The sequence below is a fragment of the Triticum aestivum genome, chromosome 7D, assembly GCF_018294505.1.
Source record: "Triticum aestivum cultivar Chinese Spring chromosome 7D, IWGSC CS RefSeq v2.1, whole genome shotgun sequence".
In the NCBI taxonomy this organism is placed as follows: domain Eukaryota; kingdom Viridiplantae; phylum Streptophyta; class Magnoliopsida; order Poales; family Poaceae; genus Triticum; species Triticum aestivum.
The window spans coordinates 497768601-497786220 of NC_057814.1; the positions used below are offsets into that span (position 1 = coordinate 497768601).

The 17620-nt window shown below is 46.6% G+C and overlaps 1 protein-coding gene across 1 annotated transcript; it reads right to left on the reverse strand.

Moving 5' to 3' along the window:
• Positions 1-4771, reverse strand: LOC123164158 (novel plant SNARE 11). The gene is made up of 9 exons (XM_044581578.1): positions 4383-4771; positions 3939-4031; positions 3472-3565; positions 3334-3371; positions 3076-3164; positions 2788-2867; positions 1328-1384; positions 1058-1225; positions 1-425 (listed from the first exon to the last, which is right to left on the reverse strand). Exons 1-9 carry the CDS (start codon positions 4454-4456, stop codon positions 333-335), a joined length of 786 nt encoding a protein of 261 aa, XP_044437513.1. The 5' UTR covers positions 4457-4771; the 3' UTR covers positions 1-332.
• Positions 4772-17620: the final 12849 nt, after the last annotated feature.

Here is a 17620-nt window from a genome sequence, read left to right on the forward strand (position 1 = left end):
TAACAGCACAATCTCAAATGTTATTTGCAAAATTCAAGTATGTGTGTCTCACTCCCATGATTCCAGATGTCTGTGTAAAGTATACAGATGCCAATGTTTTCACAGGGAACATATGGTCCTTGCCAGAAACAAACCTGCCCGCTTGTCAAGAGAATAACAACATAGCACAATTCTACAGTGGTTTGTCAAGCTTCGGTTTTGCGCACGGGTCCCATGGGATGGTACGGCAGCATTACAAGTTTACAACAGTGTGCGCGATATGATTCAAGGAACTTCCAAGCGACCGCACACGGCGCCTCATCGGGTATTTTACACTTGTGTTGTGTGGACACTCACTTGTTCTCTACAATGGACAACAGCCTTCTGCTGACCGGTGGAGCGAGCCCGGGGAGGTCAGGAATGTCCTTGTTGTGTGGGTTCACAATCTGCAATGAAATCATCAGAAGGGCACTGTAAAACCAGAACATGATGACATAGAAGCACTATTAATGTAATACTACAAGTTATTTCTCACTTTTTTTCATAGCCACCAATGTCCGATGCACTACCCATTAAGGCAGTGTAACAGCTACGGTTCCGAAAACACGTAAATAGATGAACCAAACAGTTGTCTGGCTGTCCTATCCTGTCATCTATCCTTACGGAGTCTAAGTCTAGTGAAAGTGAACTATTGTACTGAAGTATTTTAGTGCACAAAGAACGGTCATGGGCAGTTTACCCATTAATGGGTAAATCAGCCAATTAATGGTTGCCTAATCTTTATCTTCTAGCAATGTGGCCTTTACAATTAGTGAACTAGTGTGGAAGCATCTGATCCACGGCAAACAGCAGAGTGATGATGACCATGAGCCACTAATGATAAAATATTGTTTGAGGAAGAGTGCATTCCGACCAACTTCTGTAAACCTCACATCAAACCAAAAGGCCAGGCAAAGGAAGTAGTACAATCGAGTTATGAATAGTTTTGAACATATTTATCCTAGTTGGCTGGGTGTGTGTAATTGTAATACACAAAGTAATGTAACTAAGCAGGTCACTGAAGAAGCTAAGCACTCACCTTAACAATGATTACAGCTATGACTCCAGCGACAATGAGAAAAAGCAAGCCCATGATGCAGCGATCAGTTGCAACCTGCCTACCAATTTCTTTCACCAATTTTGATGCCTTTTTCATGGAGAAATGAATGGAATCCAGCTCATTAACAACCCTGCTCATTTGCTCTGTCTGGTAAGAAATAACCAAAAGTTAGCTCTGGCATGGTGTGTCCCTCTTAGACAGCATAATACAATGATAGGCTGCTTCTGAGAATCAGAAAGAGCGTCTTGCCTGTGCTTTGAGAGCAGCTGCGGTTTCCGTACCCACATTGATCGTCTCTTGGACAGTCTACAAAAGATGACAGGACAGGATATCAGTATCTGGGAGCAATAATAAAGTGTGGGAACACATTAGTATGAAAGCATGAGCACTGCAATTCGTGTAAGAACTTCAGGTTCTACCCCCACAAATTGTATATTTATCAGTTAAAGGCTTAAAGCAATTAAAAATAAAAATGGTAAGGACCCAGGCAATAATCTCATTCCCACACTCAGAAAAGAAATGTCCAATGGGTGACCAAGCATTTGCTTATAATTTTGTCTGTATTTAGATGAATATCTGACTGCACGAGAAGACGAACTTGCCACTGACACAGAGCACTGTCAAGGAGACAAGGACAGATAAAGAGGAGCAGGCCCAAAAACCATTTTCTACAAACAATAGCTCTCTTTGTGAGCAGAAACTTCAAACGTTTTCGATAAATAGGTTTTCCTTGGGAGATGCCCCCGCAAGCTCAGTTATAGGTCATACAGACAGAAATAAGTTTTGCATATACACGAGGGAAAACAAAGTACACGTGCATTATAACAAATAAATGTAAGAAAATCAGAGAATCATTTACACATTTTCTTACAGAGACATCAACTCGCTCCAAGAAAGTAAAGTTAGCCCGGTTAAATATATAATGTATGATAAACTCATTTGCAATAAAGAAGAATCTATCAAACATGGCATCATGCACATTACAGAATAAAAATAACGATGCAGGTGAAACACACAGACAAACAATTTCCAGTAAATTAAGATACTCCCTCTGTAAAGAAATATAAGCTCGTTTACAAAGGGAGTACAATGCAAACAACCAAGCTAAATATCAAAATAATATGGCAGTACTGTACAGACAGAGTAATTCACTCAAGCCAAATATCAAAATAATATGGCAATACTACCTCCGTCCTGGTTTATTGGTCCCCATTGTATTTCGTGCCAAAATTTGACCATATATTTAACTAACAAAATGTTCTTGCATGTCATAACAAATTATATCATTAAAAACTATGTTCAAATACGAATCCAGCGATGTAATTTTTGTTGACATGCATTAACATTTTGTTAGTTAAATTTTTGGTCAAAATTTGGCACAAATTATAAATGGGACCAATAAACCAGGACGGAGGTAGTACTGTATACACAGAGATGTGAGTGGTTCACAGTTCACTACATTTCCTTATATAAACAAAATATGGCATAGGGTCATGACGCCTGACAAGAATATACAAGAGTTTTCACATTTGATAGCTCATAATGAAAAACGAATCGTTGACTATTAAATTGCACACAGAATCCAACAGAAGATCATTTTATGAAATATTGCCGTGTAACTCAGATTTACAGCCCCAACATGAACACGTACCAACAAGGCTGAACTACTGGACCTACCACGAAAAGGTACACTGCAGGAGAAAGCTAACCTGTTTAGATCGTGCGAGTGCTTGATCAGTCTCATCCATTAGATTGTCTCCATGCTGCATTAGCTGCTGGTTTGACATATCTACAGAAGAAAAAATATGCTGAGATCAATAATCTATCTAGGAGATATACAAATCCACACTGGACATGTCACAGACGTTTATTTTCTTTCAGTGCATTTGTCAACCACTTTCAGCGTAGAAAAGAAGGAATATTTGCAGTCCTTGAGACTGAAAGGAATGATGCTATCACATTATTTCGCTTACTGGGACTGGAATATTGCTACTTACTTGATGCTAACAGGACATTTTCTTCACCAAAGGCATCTTCACCACTTGGAGCATCAAAAAGATCAACTCGCTTATTATCACTTGCATGTCTGAAATCCAAACAACATTTATATGATCATGGGATGTTACCAGAACTGATGAAATATATTCCTTCAAGTTTATGAGCGATTATAGAGAACAAATTAAATTAGCAACACAATGACAAATCCTTGCGTGTGTGCATAGCGAAATGACATTATGAGATAGGTACAAACTCACTGTTTCTTCAGAGCAACATAAGAGTTCAATTCCTTGATCTGCAAAATAGGACAAACTCAGATTTAGTAAAAGTTGAAGAATCACAATATCAAGGTTTATAAAGAAATTGTCGGGATCGATGAGTTTCCCTGACAGTACCAGTGACTGCTTTCTCTCGTTCAGAAATTTAGCAGTGTTGGGATCAACACTGCCCGCCTCATCCTTGACAACTCGTTCAAAGTCTTTGATAAGCCTATAAAGACACGAAAAAAGCAAAATGACTATCGAAATTCAGTAAACCAGCTATCTGTTTGTCCTATAAGCTACTCCCTCCGTTCAAAAGTCTTTGATAAGCCTATAAGTGTCCTATAAGCCTATAATTTGAACTAAAACCACGGCACTTATTTTGGAACGGAGGGTGGTTAATGTCATGTCTAAGATTCCCAAAGCAGAGATTGCAGGTGGCATGCACTGCAACAAACATATTTGGTAGTATAAGATAGTGAGGCAATTGCAGTGGCAAATACTAGATGAGTTAACATGAGCTAAACCGGGGCCACAAATGCGCTCTTGCCAAATGTGTACCAACGGTATATGATACGGAAGGAAAAGAAGGAAGGAATAACCTTTTGCAGTCCCGCATCTTGTCAGTAAGCTCTTCGAGCTGCCTGCTCCGGCGGTTGGCATCCTTGATCTTGTCGAGCTTCTGGAACCCATTTCTGCAGACAAATCAACCAAAGCATCAACCCATCAATCAATCCACTGCTGTATGCATCATGCTGATGCAGAGGCCGGGGGTTATACTCCTTTTCCAAAAAAAATCAATCAATCCACCCCCTATTTCTTAGTCGCATTATACTACTACCATTTCTGCGGAGACTACAACAAACACATGCCCATTCAACCTGAACGACGAACGCTCTTCTCCAGTCTCCACAGGTCAACAATCCGACCCCCATACGCGAAATCAACAGCAATACTGAGGAGATCTACTGGGCACTCCATCGAAGCGTGTGCAAATTCAAACATAGAGAGAGAGAGAGAAATAGAAGGAAATCAGTCGAGCTTACTGCAATGCGCGGAAGATGTCGGCGATCTGCCCGTCGATCTCGGCGAGCTCCTCGTTGACCGACGCCAAATCCATCCCCTCCCCACCGGGAATCTAGTAGCCCCGCGGAGGGACCCGGGAATCCAACTAAAAATGGATCCTCGGGGAGGGACCAACCCAGCCCAGCCCAAACCAAACCAAACCCCCACGCGGCGGCCGGATCGGCGGGACCCCAGTAAGCGCAGATGCGGCGTTTACTACTACCGGGCGCGCAGGCGCAGGTTTGGGAGGGATCGATCCCCGCGCGCGCGCGCCGAGGGTGGTGGTGCCGGCGGTGGTGGAGGCCTCCCAGACGCGGCGCTCTTGGCTTGGCCTGCTTGTCTGGCTTCGTGTTTTTTTTTTTTGGCTTCGCTTTTGCTTTACGGGTTCGGTATCTTTCTTGTTGGATTCGACCTTTTTTCCGGTGGAACCACCGCGGCGCGTGTCCGTCCGATCTGCATCCGACGCCGCTCAGGACAATAGCAAACATTTAAAATATATCATATGATCTTGTAATCAATCAAATGAATGAGAATTGGTGATGTGAATTCGGTCGTGTTTGACTTGACAATGTCCTAGGAGGATGAACGTGCATGGTTGTTGGGAGGTGCCGATCCAACCTAGCATGAGCCCACATGAAGGTACACGAAATTCAGCCATTTTGTTGGCATAAAAAAAAGAGTTGAATAGGTACACATGGCAAGTTAGCAAAGACTAGCTTACTTTTTTTTAATGTTATTTTCAATTGAAATGATCTTTTATAGTATTTGTTGTTTTTCATTCATAGGGAACTTTATAATCTCGGGGAAATTTCTAACCCACACTGTTCATTTATCATCTTTCATAGTAGCACCAACCTCTGTTTTGTGTGTGGCACCACCTATTAGAAATCATCTTAACTACCCCATGAGTTCTTGTGCTTGTCGTACCATGAGTTCAACAAGAATATGTCTTGGTGGCGTGCAGTGATGGTGCCAGCCCGCTCGTAGAGCCTACGGAAAGTACAGAGGTACCTTAGCCCATGGGCATTAATTTCAATAGTGATTCTTGGGGAGAGCTCATGCCCGGAGTCGCTAGGAAGGTGCCTTCGCCATTGGAGGTGCGGAAGCTATAAGCAAGCACATAGGTGAGTATTTTAAGTCCATGTCCACGAGGTGTATCTAGGGCTTTTGAGTAATTTATGGCATGTTTATGTAAGTGTGCATATAAAGATAATGACACTGTTTTTTTGTGAGAATAGTAATAAAGACAATCAAAACATGTGAGGTGTGTTTGGCAATAAAATGTGATAGTTTTGATTGTTGTGTACATGATCTGCTTCATACTAGGGAGTATGGTCATTAGTACGTTAGCGAGGGCGTATGAGACGGTCTTGTAGCGAAGGTGGGTGTACACACGGCAAGACTGCCCCAATGATGTTTTTTTAATAAGTTCAACCGACTCGGTGGAATGTGTCCTAGTCCCATGTTAGGAGGGCCTCGGTGGGGTTGGACAATCGCAAGCTTCGAGTCATGCACAACTCCTCCAAACCCTCTCCCGAAATCCTTGTTGAGGTCGATCCGAGTCATATGCGGCAACCGGGACTCGACTCTATCGTGACCTGGCACTATTGAGGGTCCCAAAGCAATATCAATCTCCCCTTGAGTTTATTCCAATGAGAGAGAATTAGTTACATGCAAATGGGGCCATATGGGGGGTCGTGCCTTGACAGATGCCCAAGCCTACACATGGTGGTGGTGAGTAGGGATAGTAGTGTGGTGAGCCTAGGTCTATGGGTGTAAACACTAGTCAATGGTGTGTGTGGGGGTTGTCCATGGTGCACCACTCCCCTATATCCATGCATGAATGGGCTTTTGGCAAGTTTGGTCTAATTTAGACTATAGCTCCTTTTCTTTTATTTTGGTCTTTCTTGTTGACCTTGGCCTTTTATTTGTCTTCTTCTTTAACTTGTTGACCGTACATGTAGGATTAGGGACCCCCAAATGGGATTCTTTCTTTTCCCTCGGCATCTTTCTTTTGTCATTGTGTGCATATGTATGATTAGTTGAAGAACAATACACGACACATGTGATGTTGTTTTGAAGTATTGCACAATGTGTTGGGCTGGGTGGAGAGAGAAGGGAATTGATTTTTTGCACTTACAATAACTAGATGATGCCTTGTGTGATGTTTCAGGAATCACTTGTAATATATTTTAACGAGATTTGGTTCTAAGAAACATGAATACTTGGATTTTTTTTTTGAGAAAACGCAAAAAGCTTGCGTTTCTTTGTATTGAAAAGAGGGGCAAATAGTTACAATCCTCCTAGGAGGCGGTTACAGTTCTGGATGGAAGTCAATGAACGTCCCAGGTTTGTGGGATGATAGCTCTAAGGCCTAACGCGCCAGCGACAGCCCAAAGGGCGGCTTCCTCCTTGATCTTCACGAGCAGCTCAGTAACCGAAGGGCGGCCCTGGTTGAAAACACAGTCATTGCGGTGCTTCCATGGCATCCAAGGGACGAGCAGGACTGCAGAGGCGAGGCCCTTGCGCATGGCCTTAGGCACGAGCGGCCTCGTGGATTGCCACCTGTCGTTGAGTGAGGGCTCGTGGGCAGGCAGGGGAATGGGGCTCGAAGCCAGCCGAGCGTCTCGTGCCAGGTCTGTCGGGCGAAGGGGCAGGCAAGGAGGAGGTGGTTCATGGTCTCGGGCGCCTGGTCACAAAGTGGGCAGTGCACGGGGTGCGGCAGGCCGCGGCGGGCGAGACAGTCCACTGTCCAGCTTCGGTCCAGGTGTGCAAGCCAATGAAAGAACCGGACACACGGCGGCGCCCAGCTTTTCCAGGTGAGCTTCCATGCGTTGTAGGTGACGGAGCCGTGAAATGTGGCGAGGTATGCTGATCGAGCAGAGTAGGTGCCGTTCGCGCACCACTTCCAGCTTAGGCGGTCCGGCTCGGCGGAGAGAGTGGTGTGCTCGATCTTGTGCCAAAGCTGTAGGTACTGCCCAATTTCCTGGACACCCACAGTGCCCTGGATGTCTTGCGCCCATCGGTTGGCGAGGAGGCCGTCCGCCACGGTTCGAAGCTTGCGGCGGCGCTTGGGGATGCACGCGTATAGGCATGGCGCGATCTCGTGGACGGAGCGCCCATCAATCCACCGGTCCTCCCAGAAAAGGGCCTGCGCGCCGTTCCCGACCACCATGGTGGTGGAGGCGAAGAAGAAAGCGCGCTCCTCGTCGCTGAACTGCAGGTCAAGCCCAGCCCATGCCCGACCTTGGTCCGTGCGACTGAACCAAAGGCATCGCGTGCGGAGCGCAAGGCTTGTGCGTGCCAGGTCGCGAACGCCGAGTCCGCCAAGAGAGATCTGTTGGGAATCGTAGCATAATTTAAAATTTTCCTACGCTCACCAAGATGCATCTATGGAGTCTACTAGCAACGAGGGGAAAGGAGTACATCTACATACCCTTGTAGATCGCGAGCGGAAGCGTTCCAATGAACGTGGATGACGGAGTCGTACTCGCCGTGATCCAAATCACCGATGACCGAGTGCCAAACGGACGGCACCTCCGCGTTCAACACACGTACGGTGCAGCGACGTCTCCTCCTTCTTGATCCAGCAAGGGGGAAGGAGAGGTTGATGGAGATCCAGCAGCACGACGGCGTGGTGGTGGATGTAGCGGGTCTCCGGCAGGGCTTCGCCGCGCTTCTGCGAGAGAGAGAGAGAGAGAGAGAGAGAGAGGTGTTGCGGGGAGGAGGGAGGCGCCCAAGGCTGTAGGTTGCTGCCCTCCCTCCCCCCCTTTATATAGGCCCCCTGGGGGGGTGCCGGCCCTGGGAGATGGGATCTCCAAGGGGGGGCGGCGGCCAAAGGGGGGAAGGGGTTGCCTTGCCCCCCAAGGCAAGGGGGAAGCTCCCCCCTAGGGTTCCCAACCCTAGGCGCATGGGGGGAGGCCCAAGGGGGGGCGCCCCAGCCCACTAAGGGCTGGTTCCCTTCCACTTTCAGCCCACGGGGCCCTCCGGGATAGGTGGCCCCACCCGGTGGACCCCCAGGACCCTTCCGGTGGTCCCGGTACAATACCGGTAACCCCCGAAACTTTCCCGGTGGCCGAAACTTGACTTCCTATATATAATTCTTCACCTCCGGACCATTCCGGAACCTCTCGTGACGTCCGGGATCTCATCCGGGACTCCGAACAACTTTCGGGTTTCCGCATACACATATCTCTACAACCCTAGCGTCACCGAACCTTAAGTGTGTAGACCCTACGGGTTCGGGAGACATGCAGACATGACCGAGACGCCTCTCCGGTCAATAACCAACAGCGGGATCTGGATACCCATGTTGGCTCCCACATGTTCCACGATGATCTCATCGGATGAACCACGGTGTCGAGGATTCAATCAATCCCGTATGCAATTCCCTTTGTCAATCGGTATGTTACTTGCCCGAGATTCGATCGTCGGTATCCCAATACCTTGTTCAATCTCGTTACCGGCAAGTCTCTTTACTCGTACCGCAATGCATGATCCCGTGACTAACGCCTTAGTCACATTGAGCTCATTATGATGATGCATTACCGAGTGGGCCCAGAGATACCTCTCCGTCATACGGAGTGACAAATCCCAGTCTCGATCCGTGCCAATCCAACAGACACTTTCAGAGATAGCCGTAGTGCACCTTTATAGTCACCCAGTTACGTTGTGACGTTTGGCACACCCAAAGCACTCCTACGGTATCCGGGAGTTGCACGATCTCATGGTCTAAGGAAAAGATACTTGACATTGGAAAAGCTCTAGCAAACGAAACTACACGATCTTTTATGCTATGCTTAGGATTGGGTCCTGTCCATCACATCATTCTCCTAATGATGTGATCCCGTTATCAATGACATCCAATGTCCATAGTCAGGAAACCATGACTATCTGTTGATCAATGAGCTAGTCAACTAGAGGCTTACTAGGGACACTTTGTGGTCTATGTATTCACACATGTATTACGATTTCCGGACAACACAATTATAGCATGAACAATAGACAATTACCATGAACAAAGAAAATATAATAATAACCATTTATTATTGCCTCTAGGGCATATTTCCAACAGTCTCCCACTTGCACTAGAGTCAATAATCTAGTTACATTGTGATGAATCGAACACCCATTGCATCCTGGTGTTGATCATGTTTTGCCCTAGGGAGAGGTTCAGTCAACGGATCTGCTACATTCAAGTCCGTATGTACTTTACAAATATCTATGTCTCCATTTTGAACACTTTCACGAATGGAGTTGAAGCGACGCTTGATATGCCTGGTCTTCGTGTGAAACCTGGGCTCCTTCGCAAGGGCAATAGCTCCAGTGTTGTCACAGAAGAGAGTCATCGGGCCCGATGCATTGGGAATCACCCCTAGGTCGGTAATGAACTCCTTCATCCAGACTGCTTCCTGCGCTGCCTCCGAGGCTGCCATGTACTCCGCTTCACATGTAGATCCCGCCATGACGCTTTGCTTGCAACTGCACCAGCTTACTGCCCCTCCATTCAAAATATACATGTATCCGGTTTGTGACTTAGAGTTATCCAGATCTGTGTCGAAGCTAGCATCGACGTAACCCTTTACGATGAGCTCTTCGTCACCTCCATACACGAGAAACATATCCTTAGTCCTCTTCAGGTACTTCAGGATATTCTTGACCGCTGTCCAGTGTTCCATGCCGGGATTACTTTGGTATCTTCCTACCAAACTTACGGCAAGGTTTACATCAGGTCCGGTACACAGCATGGCATACATAATAGACCCTATGGCCGAGGCATAGGGGATGACACTCATCTTTTCTATATCTTCTGCCGTGGTCGGGCATTGAGCCGTGCTCAATTGCACACCTTGCAATACAGGCAAGAACCCCTTCTTAGACTGATCCATACTGAACTTCTTCAATATCTTGTCAAGGTATGTACTCTGTGAAAGACCAATGAGGCGTCTTGATCTATCTCTATAGATCTTGATGCCTAATATATAAGCAGCTTCTCCAAGGTCCTTCATTGAAAAACACTTATTCAAATAGGCCTTTATACTTTCAAAGAATTCTATATCATTTCCCATCAATAGTATGTCATCCACATACAATATGAGAAATGCTACAGAGCTCCCACTCACTTTCTTGTAAACACAGGCTTCTCCATAAGTCTGTGTAAACCCAAACGCTTTGATCATCTCATCAAAGTGAATGTTCCAACTCCGAGATGCTTGCACCAGCCCATAGATTGAGCGCTGGAGCTTGCATACTTTGTTAGCATTCTTAGGATCGACAAAACCTTCCGGCTGCATCATATACAACTCTTCCTTAAGGAAGCCATTAAGGAATGCCGTTTTGACGTCCATCTGCCATATCTCATAATCATAGTATGCGGCAATTGCTAACATGATTCGGACGGACTTCAGCTTCGCTACGGGTGAGAAAGTCTCATCGTAGTCAACCCCTTGAACTTGTCGATAACCCTTAGCGACAAGTCGAGCTTTGTAGATGGTCACATTACCATCTGCGTCCGTCTTCTTCTTAAAGATCCATTTGTTTTATATGGCTCGCCGATCATCGGGCAAGTCAGTCAAAGTCCATACTTCGTTCTCATACATGGATCCTATCTCGGATTTCATGGCTTCTAGCCATTTGTCGGAATCCGGGCCCGCCATCGCTTCTTCATAGTTCGAAGGTTCACCGTTGTCTAACAACATGATTTCCAGGACAGGGTTGCCGTACCACTCTGGTGCAGAACGTGTCCTTGTGGACCTATGAAGTTCAGTAACTTGATCTGAAGCTTCATGATCATCATCATCAACTTCCTCCCCAGTCGGTGTAGGCACCACAGGAACATTTTCCCGCGCTGCGCTACTTTTCGGTTCGGAGGGGGTGACTATCACCTCATCAAGTTCCACTTTCCTCCCACTCAATTCTTTCGAGAGAAACTCCTTCTCCAGAAAGGACCCGTTCTTGGCAACGAAGATCTTGCCTTCGGATCTGAGGTAGAAGGTATACCCAATGGTTTCCTTAGGGTATCCTATGAAGACGCATTTTTCCGATTTGGGTTCGAGCTTTTCAGGTTGAAGTTTCTTGACATAAGCATCGCATCCCCAAACTTTTAGAAACGACGGCTTAGGTTTCTTCCCAAACCATAATTCATACGGTGTCGTCTCAACGGATTTCGACGGAGCCCTATTTAAAGTGAATGCGGCAGTCTCTAAAGCATAACCCCAAAATGAGAGCGGTAAATCGGTAAGAGACATCATAGATCGCACCATATCCAATAGAGTGCGATTACGACGTTCAGACACACCATTTCTCTGAGGTGTTCCAGGCGGCGTGAGTTGTGAAACTATTCCACATTTCCTTAAGTGTGCACCAAACTCGTGACTTAAATATTCTCCACCACGATCTGATCGTAAGAATTTTATTTTTCTGTCACGTTGATTCTCAACCTCACTCTGAAATTCCTTGAACTTTTCAAAGGTTTCAGACTTGTGTTTCATTAGGTAGACATACCCATATCTACTTAAATCATCAGTGAGAGTGAGAACATAACGATATCCTCCGCGAGCCTCAACACTCATTGGACCGCACACATCGGTATGTATGATTTCCAATAAGTTGGTTGCTCGCTCCATTGTTTCGGAGAACGAAGTCTTGGTCATCTTACCCATGAGGCATGGTTCGCACGTGTCAAATGATTCGTAATCAAGAGACTCCAAAAGTCCATCTGTATGGAGCTTCTTCATGCGCTTGACACCAATGTGACCAAGGCGGCAGTGCCACAGATATGTGGGACTATCGTTATCAACTTTACATCTTTTGGTATTCACACTATGAACATGTGTAACATCACGTTCGAGATTCATCAAAAATAAACCATTGACCAGCGGGGCATGACCATAAAACATATCTCTCAAATAAATAGAACAACCATTATTCTCGGATTTAAATGAGTAGCCATCTCGAATTAAACGAGATCCAGATACAATGTTCATGCTCAAAGCTGGCACTAAATAACAATTATTGAGGTTCAAAACTATTCCCGTGGGTAGATGCAGAGGTAGCGTGCCGACGGCGATCACATCGACCTTGGAACCATTCCCGACGCGCATCGTCACCTCGTCCTTTGCCAGTCTCCGTTTATTCCATAGTTCCTGTTTTGAGTTACAAATATGAGCAACCGCACCGGTATCAAATACCCAGGAGCTACTACGAGTACTGGTAAGGTACACATCAATTACATGTATATCACATATACCTTTTGTGTTGCCGGCCTTCTTCTTGTCCGCTAAGTATTTGGGGCAGTTCCGCTTCCAGTGACCACTTTCCTTGCAATAAAAGCACTCAGTCTCGGGCTTGGGTCCATACTTTGACTTCTTCCCAGTAACTGGTTTACCGGGCGCGACAACTCTCTTGCCGTCCTTCTTGAAGTTCTTCTTACCCTTGCCCTTCTTGAACTTAGTGGTTTTATTCACCATCAACACTTGATGTTCTTTTCTGATCTCCCCTTCCGCTGATTTCAGCATTGAATATACCTCGGGAATGGTCTTTTCCATCCCCTGCATATTGTAGTTCATCACAAAGCTCTTGTAGCTTGGTGGAAGCGACTGGAGGATTCTGTCAATGACCGCGTCATCCGGAAGATTAACTCCCAGCTGAGACAAGCGGTTATGCAACCCAGACATTCTGAGTATGTGCTCACTAACAGAACTATTCTCCTCCATTTTACAGCTGAAGAACTTGTCGGAGACATCATATCTCTCGACCCGGGCATGAGCTTGAAAAACTAGTTTCAGCTCCTCGAACATCTCATATGCTCCATGTTTCTCAAAACGCTTTTGGAGACCCGGTTCTAAGTTGTAAAGCATGCCGCACTGAACGAGGGAGTAATCATCAGCATGCTGCTGCCAAGCGTTCATAACGTCTTGGTTCTCTGGGATTGGTGCATCACCTAGCGGTGCTTCTAAGACATAATCTTTCTTGGCTACTATGAGGATGAGCCTCAGGTTCCGGACCCAGTCCGTATAGTTGCTGCCATCATCTTTCAGCTTGGTTTTCTCTAGGAACGCGTTGAAATTGAGGACAACGTTGGCCATTTGATCTACAAGACATAGTGTAAAGAATTTTAGACTAAGTTCATGATAATTAAGTTCATCTAATCAAATTATTTAATGAACTCCCACTCAGATAGACATCCCTCTAGTCATCTAAGTGAAACATGATCCGAGTTTAACTAGGCCGTGTCCGATCATCACGTGAGACGGACTAGTCAAGATCGGTGAACATCTCCATGTTGATCGTATCTTCTATACGACTCATGCTCGACCTTTCGGTCCTCCGTGTTCCGAGGCCATGTCTGTACATGCTAGGCTCGTCAAGTCAACCTAAGTGTATTGCGTGTGTTCCGAGGCCATGTCTGTACATGCTAGGCTCGTCAACACCTGTTGTATTCGAACGTTAGAATCTATCACACCCGATCATCACGTGGTGCTTCGAAACAATGAACCTTCGCAACGGTGCACAGTTAGGGTGAACACTTTTCTTGAAATTATCATAAGGGATCATCTTACTTACTACCGCCGTTCTAAGCAAATAAGATGCAAAAACATGATAAACATCACATGCAATCAAATAGTGACATGATATGGCCAATATCATTATGCTCCTTTGATCTCCATCTTCGGGGCACCATGATCATCTTCGTCACCGGCATGACACCATGATCTCCATCATTGTGTCTTCATGAAGTCGTCACGCCAACGATTACTTCTACTTCTATGGCTAACTCGTTTAGCAACAAAGTAAAGTAATTTACATGGCGTTATTCAATGACACGCAGGTCATGCAAAATAATAAAGACAACTCCTATGGCTCCTGCCGGTTGTCGTACTCATCGACATGCAAGTCGTGATTCCTATTACAAGAATATGATCAATCTCATACATCACATATATCATTCATCACATCTTCTGGCCATATCACATCACATAGCACTTGCTGCAAAAACAAGTTAGACGTCCTCTAATTGTTGTTGCAAGTTTTTTCGTGGTTTGTAGGTTTCTAGCAAGAACGTTTTCTTACCTACGTATGACCACAACGCGATTTGCCAATTTCTATTTACCCTTCATAAGGACCCTTTTCATCGAATCCGTTCTGACTAAAGTAGGAGAGACAGACACCCGCTAGCCACCTTATGCATCTAGTGCATGTCAGTCGGTGGAACCTGTCTCACGTAAGCGTACGTGTAAGGTCGGTCCGGGCCGCTTCATCCCACAATGCCGCCGAAACAAGAAAAGACTAGTAGCGGCAAGAAGAATTGGCAAACTCAACGCCCACAACTGCTTTGTGTTCTACTCGTGCATAGTAACTACGCATAGGCCTGGCTCTGATACCACTGTTGGGAATCGTAGCATAATTTAAAATTTTCCTACGCTCACCAAGATGCATCTATGGAGTCTACTAGCAACGAGGGGAAAGGAGTACATCTACATACCCTTGTAGATCGTGAGCGGAAGCGTTCCAATGAACGTGGATGACGGAGTCGTACTCGCCGTGATCCAAATCACCGATGACCGAGTGCCGAACGGACGGCACCTCCGCGTTCAACACACGTACGGTGCAGCGACGTCTCCTCCTTCTTGATCCAGCAAGGGGGAAGGAGAGGTTGATGGAGATCCAGCATCACGACGGCGTGGTGGTGGATGTAGCGGGTCTCCGGCAGGGCTTCGCCGAGCTTCTACGAGAGAGAGAGAGGTGTTGCGGGGAGGAGGGAGGCGCCCAAGGCTGTAGGTTGCTGCCCTCCCTCCCCCCTTTATATAGGCCCCCTGGGGGGGCGCCAGCCCTGGGAGGGGTGCCGGCCCTGGGAGATGGGATCTCCAAGGGGGGGCGGCGGCCAAAGGGGGGAAGGGGTTGCCTTGCCCCCCAAGGCAAGGGGGAAGCTCCCCCTAGGGTTCCCAACCCTAGGCGCATGGGGGGAGGCCCAAGGGGGGGCGCCCCAGCCCACTAAGGGCTGGTTCCCTTCCACTTTCAGCCCACGGGGCCCTCCGGGATAGGTGGCCCCACCCGGTGGACCCCCGGGACCCTTCCGGTGGTCCCGGTACAATACCGATAACCCCCGAAACTTTCCCGGTGGCCGAAACTTGACTTCCTACATATAATTCTTCACCTCCGGACCATTCCGGAACCTCTCGTGACGTCCGGGATCTCATCCGGGACTCCGAACAACTTTCGGGTTTCCGCATACACATATCTCTACAACCCTAGCGTCACCGAACCTTAAGTGTGTAGACCCTACGGGTTCGGGAGACATGCAGACATGACCGAGACGCCTCTCCGGTCAATAACCAACAGCGGGATCTGGATACCCATGTTGGCTCCCACATGTTCCACGATGATCTCATCGGATGAACCACGGTGTCGAGGATTCAATCAATCCCGTATACAATTCCCTTTGTCAATCGGTATGTTACTTGCCCGAGATTCGATCGTCGGTATCCCAATACCTTGTTCAATCTCGTTACCGGCAAGTCTCTTTACTCGTACCGCAATTCATGATCCCGTGACTAACGCCTTAGTCACATTGAGCTCATTATGATGATGCATTACCGAGTGGGCCCAGAGATACCTCTCCGTCATACGGAGTGACAAATCCCAGTCTCGATCCGTGCCAACCCAACAGACACTTTCAGAGATACCCGTAGTGCACCTTTATAGTCACCCAGTTACGTTGTGACGTTTGGCACACCCAAAGCACTCCTACGGTATCCGGGAGTTGCACGATCTCATGGTCTAAGAAAAAGATACTTGACATTGGAAAAGCTCTAGCAAACGAAACTACACGATCTTTTATGCTATGCTTAGGATTGGGTCCTGTCCATCACATCATTCTCCTAATGATGTGATCCCGTTATCAATGACATCCAATGTCCATAGTCAGGAAACCATGACTATTTGTTGATCAACGAGCTAGTCAACTAGAGGCTTACTAGGGACACTTTGTGGTCTATGTATTCACACATGTATTACGATTTCCGGACAATACAATTATAGCATGAACAATAGACAATTACCATGAACAAAGAAAATATAATAATAACCATTTATTATTGCCTCTAGGGCATATTTCCAACAAGATCGGCCTGGAGACGCGCTGCCAGTTGACATGGCAATTGCCGCCGTTGGCCTCCGCGCGCCCAGCCCAAAGGAAGCCTCGCTGGATCTTCTCAAGTGCCTTCAGGGTCTTCTTTGGATAGGGATCGCCGCGAGGACCGCCTTGACGAGCGCGAGGCGGCCAGCCTTGTTCATGAGATACGCCTTCCAGCAAGGCAGCATGTCGGCGGCCCTATCGACGGCGGGCTGAAGTTGGGAGGCAGCCTTACTCTATTGTATCTTTATTTCTTTATACTTGGATTATTGTATAGTTAAAATACATTGTACTCCCTCTATAAAGAAATAAAGATCTTTTAGATCACTAACATAGTGATCTAAAAGATCTTATATTTCTTTACAGAGAGAATATTTGATTAATACAATAGAGTAATCTGCGTACGAATCCACAGCGAGTACGAGATTACAACGAGATGGGTGAAAGATCCGATGGAAGTGACGTAGATGATGATGAAGGCAGGCGATCTCGATGTCGTGGCCTATGTGCGTGAGTCAATGGTGTGGTGGATGCCCTCTTTGGATCCCTTCTATATTTTATACCTCTATAAGGGATCCTTATGGAGCTCGACACTTGAGAACCTTATGGAGCTCCCCATGTCCACAAACTTGCGCTCGGAGTTTTTGAGCTACCCTAGATTCCAGATTTTTTGGATTTACGAATCAAAGAAAAAACAATGATGGGAGTCAAATTTCAGCGTCTAGAATCAACCCCCTTGAGAGTCAGATGCAATCACGGGCGAGGCTCTCGTGCTCCGCAACCATGGCCACCAAAAACCATAGGAGGAACCCTTCTCCCACCTAGGGGGGGAGGCCAAGGAAGAAGGAGGAGGGAGGCTTTATCTCCCTCCCTTCTGGTGATATGGGGACGCCACCAAAGGAATCGTCATCACTGCCATCTCCTCCAACGTCTTCACCGTCATCTCCATCACCATCTTCTGTCTTTGGCTAGAGACTTCAACATCCATAAACCTCTGTAATCCATAATGACTTTTCGACCATTGTTTTCACAAGATTCTGGGTCTAACGTCATCGGAGGGCGTGTGGAGGTGTTTCTCCTACGGAT

Coding starts and splice junctions, on each gene's coding strand:
- LOC123164158 (XM_044581578.1), bottom strand. CDS start 4,456: ATGGATTTGGCGTCGGTCAACGAGGAGCTCGCCGAGATCGACGGGCAG. Junction 3,372..3,471: donor ACGAGAGAAAGCAGTCACTG/GTACTGTCAGGG, acceptor CCTATTTTGCAG/ATCAAGGAATTGAACTCTTA. Junction 1,226..1,327: donor CAGCTGCTCTCAAAGCACAG/GCAAGACGCTCT, acceptor ATTTCTTACCAG/ACAGAGCAAATGAGCAGGGT.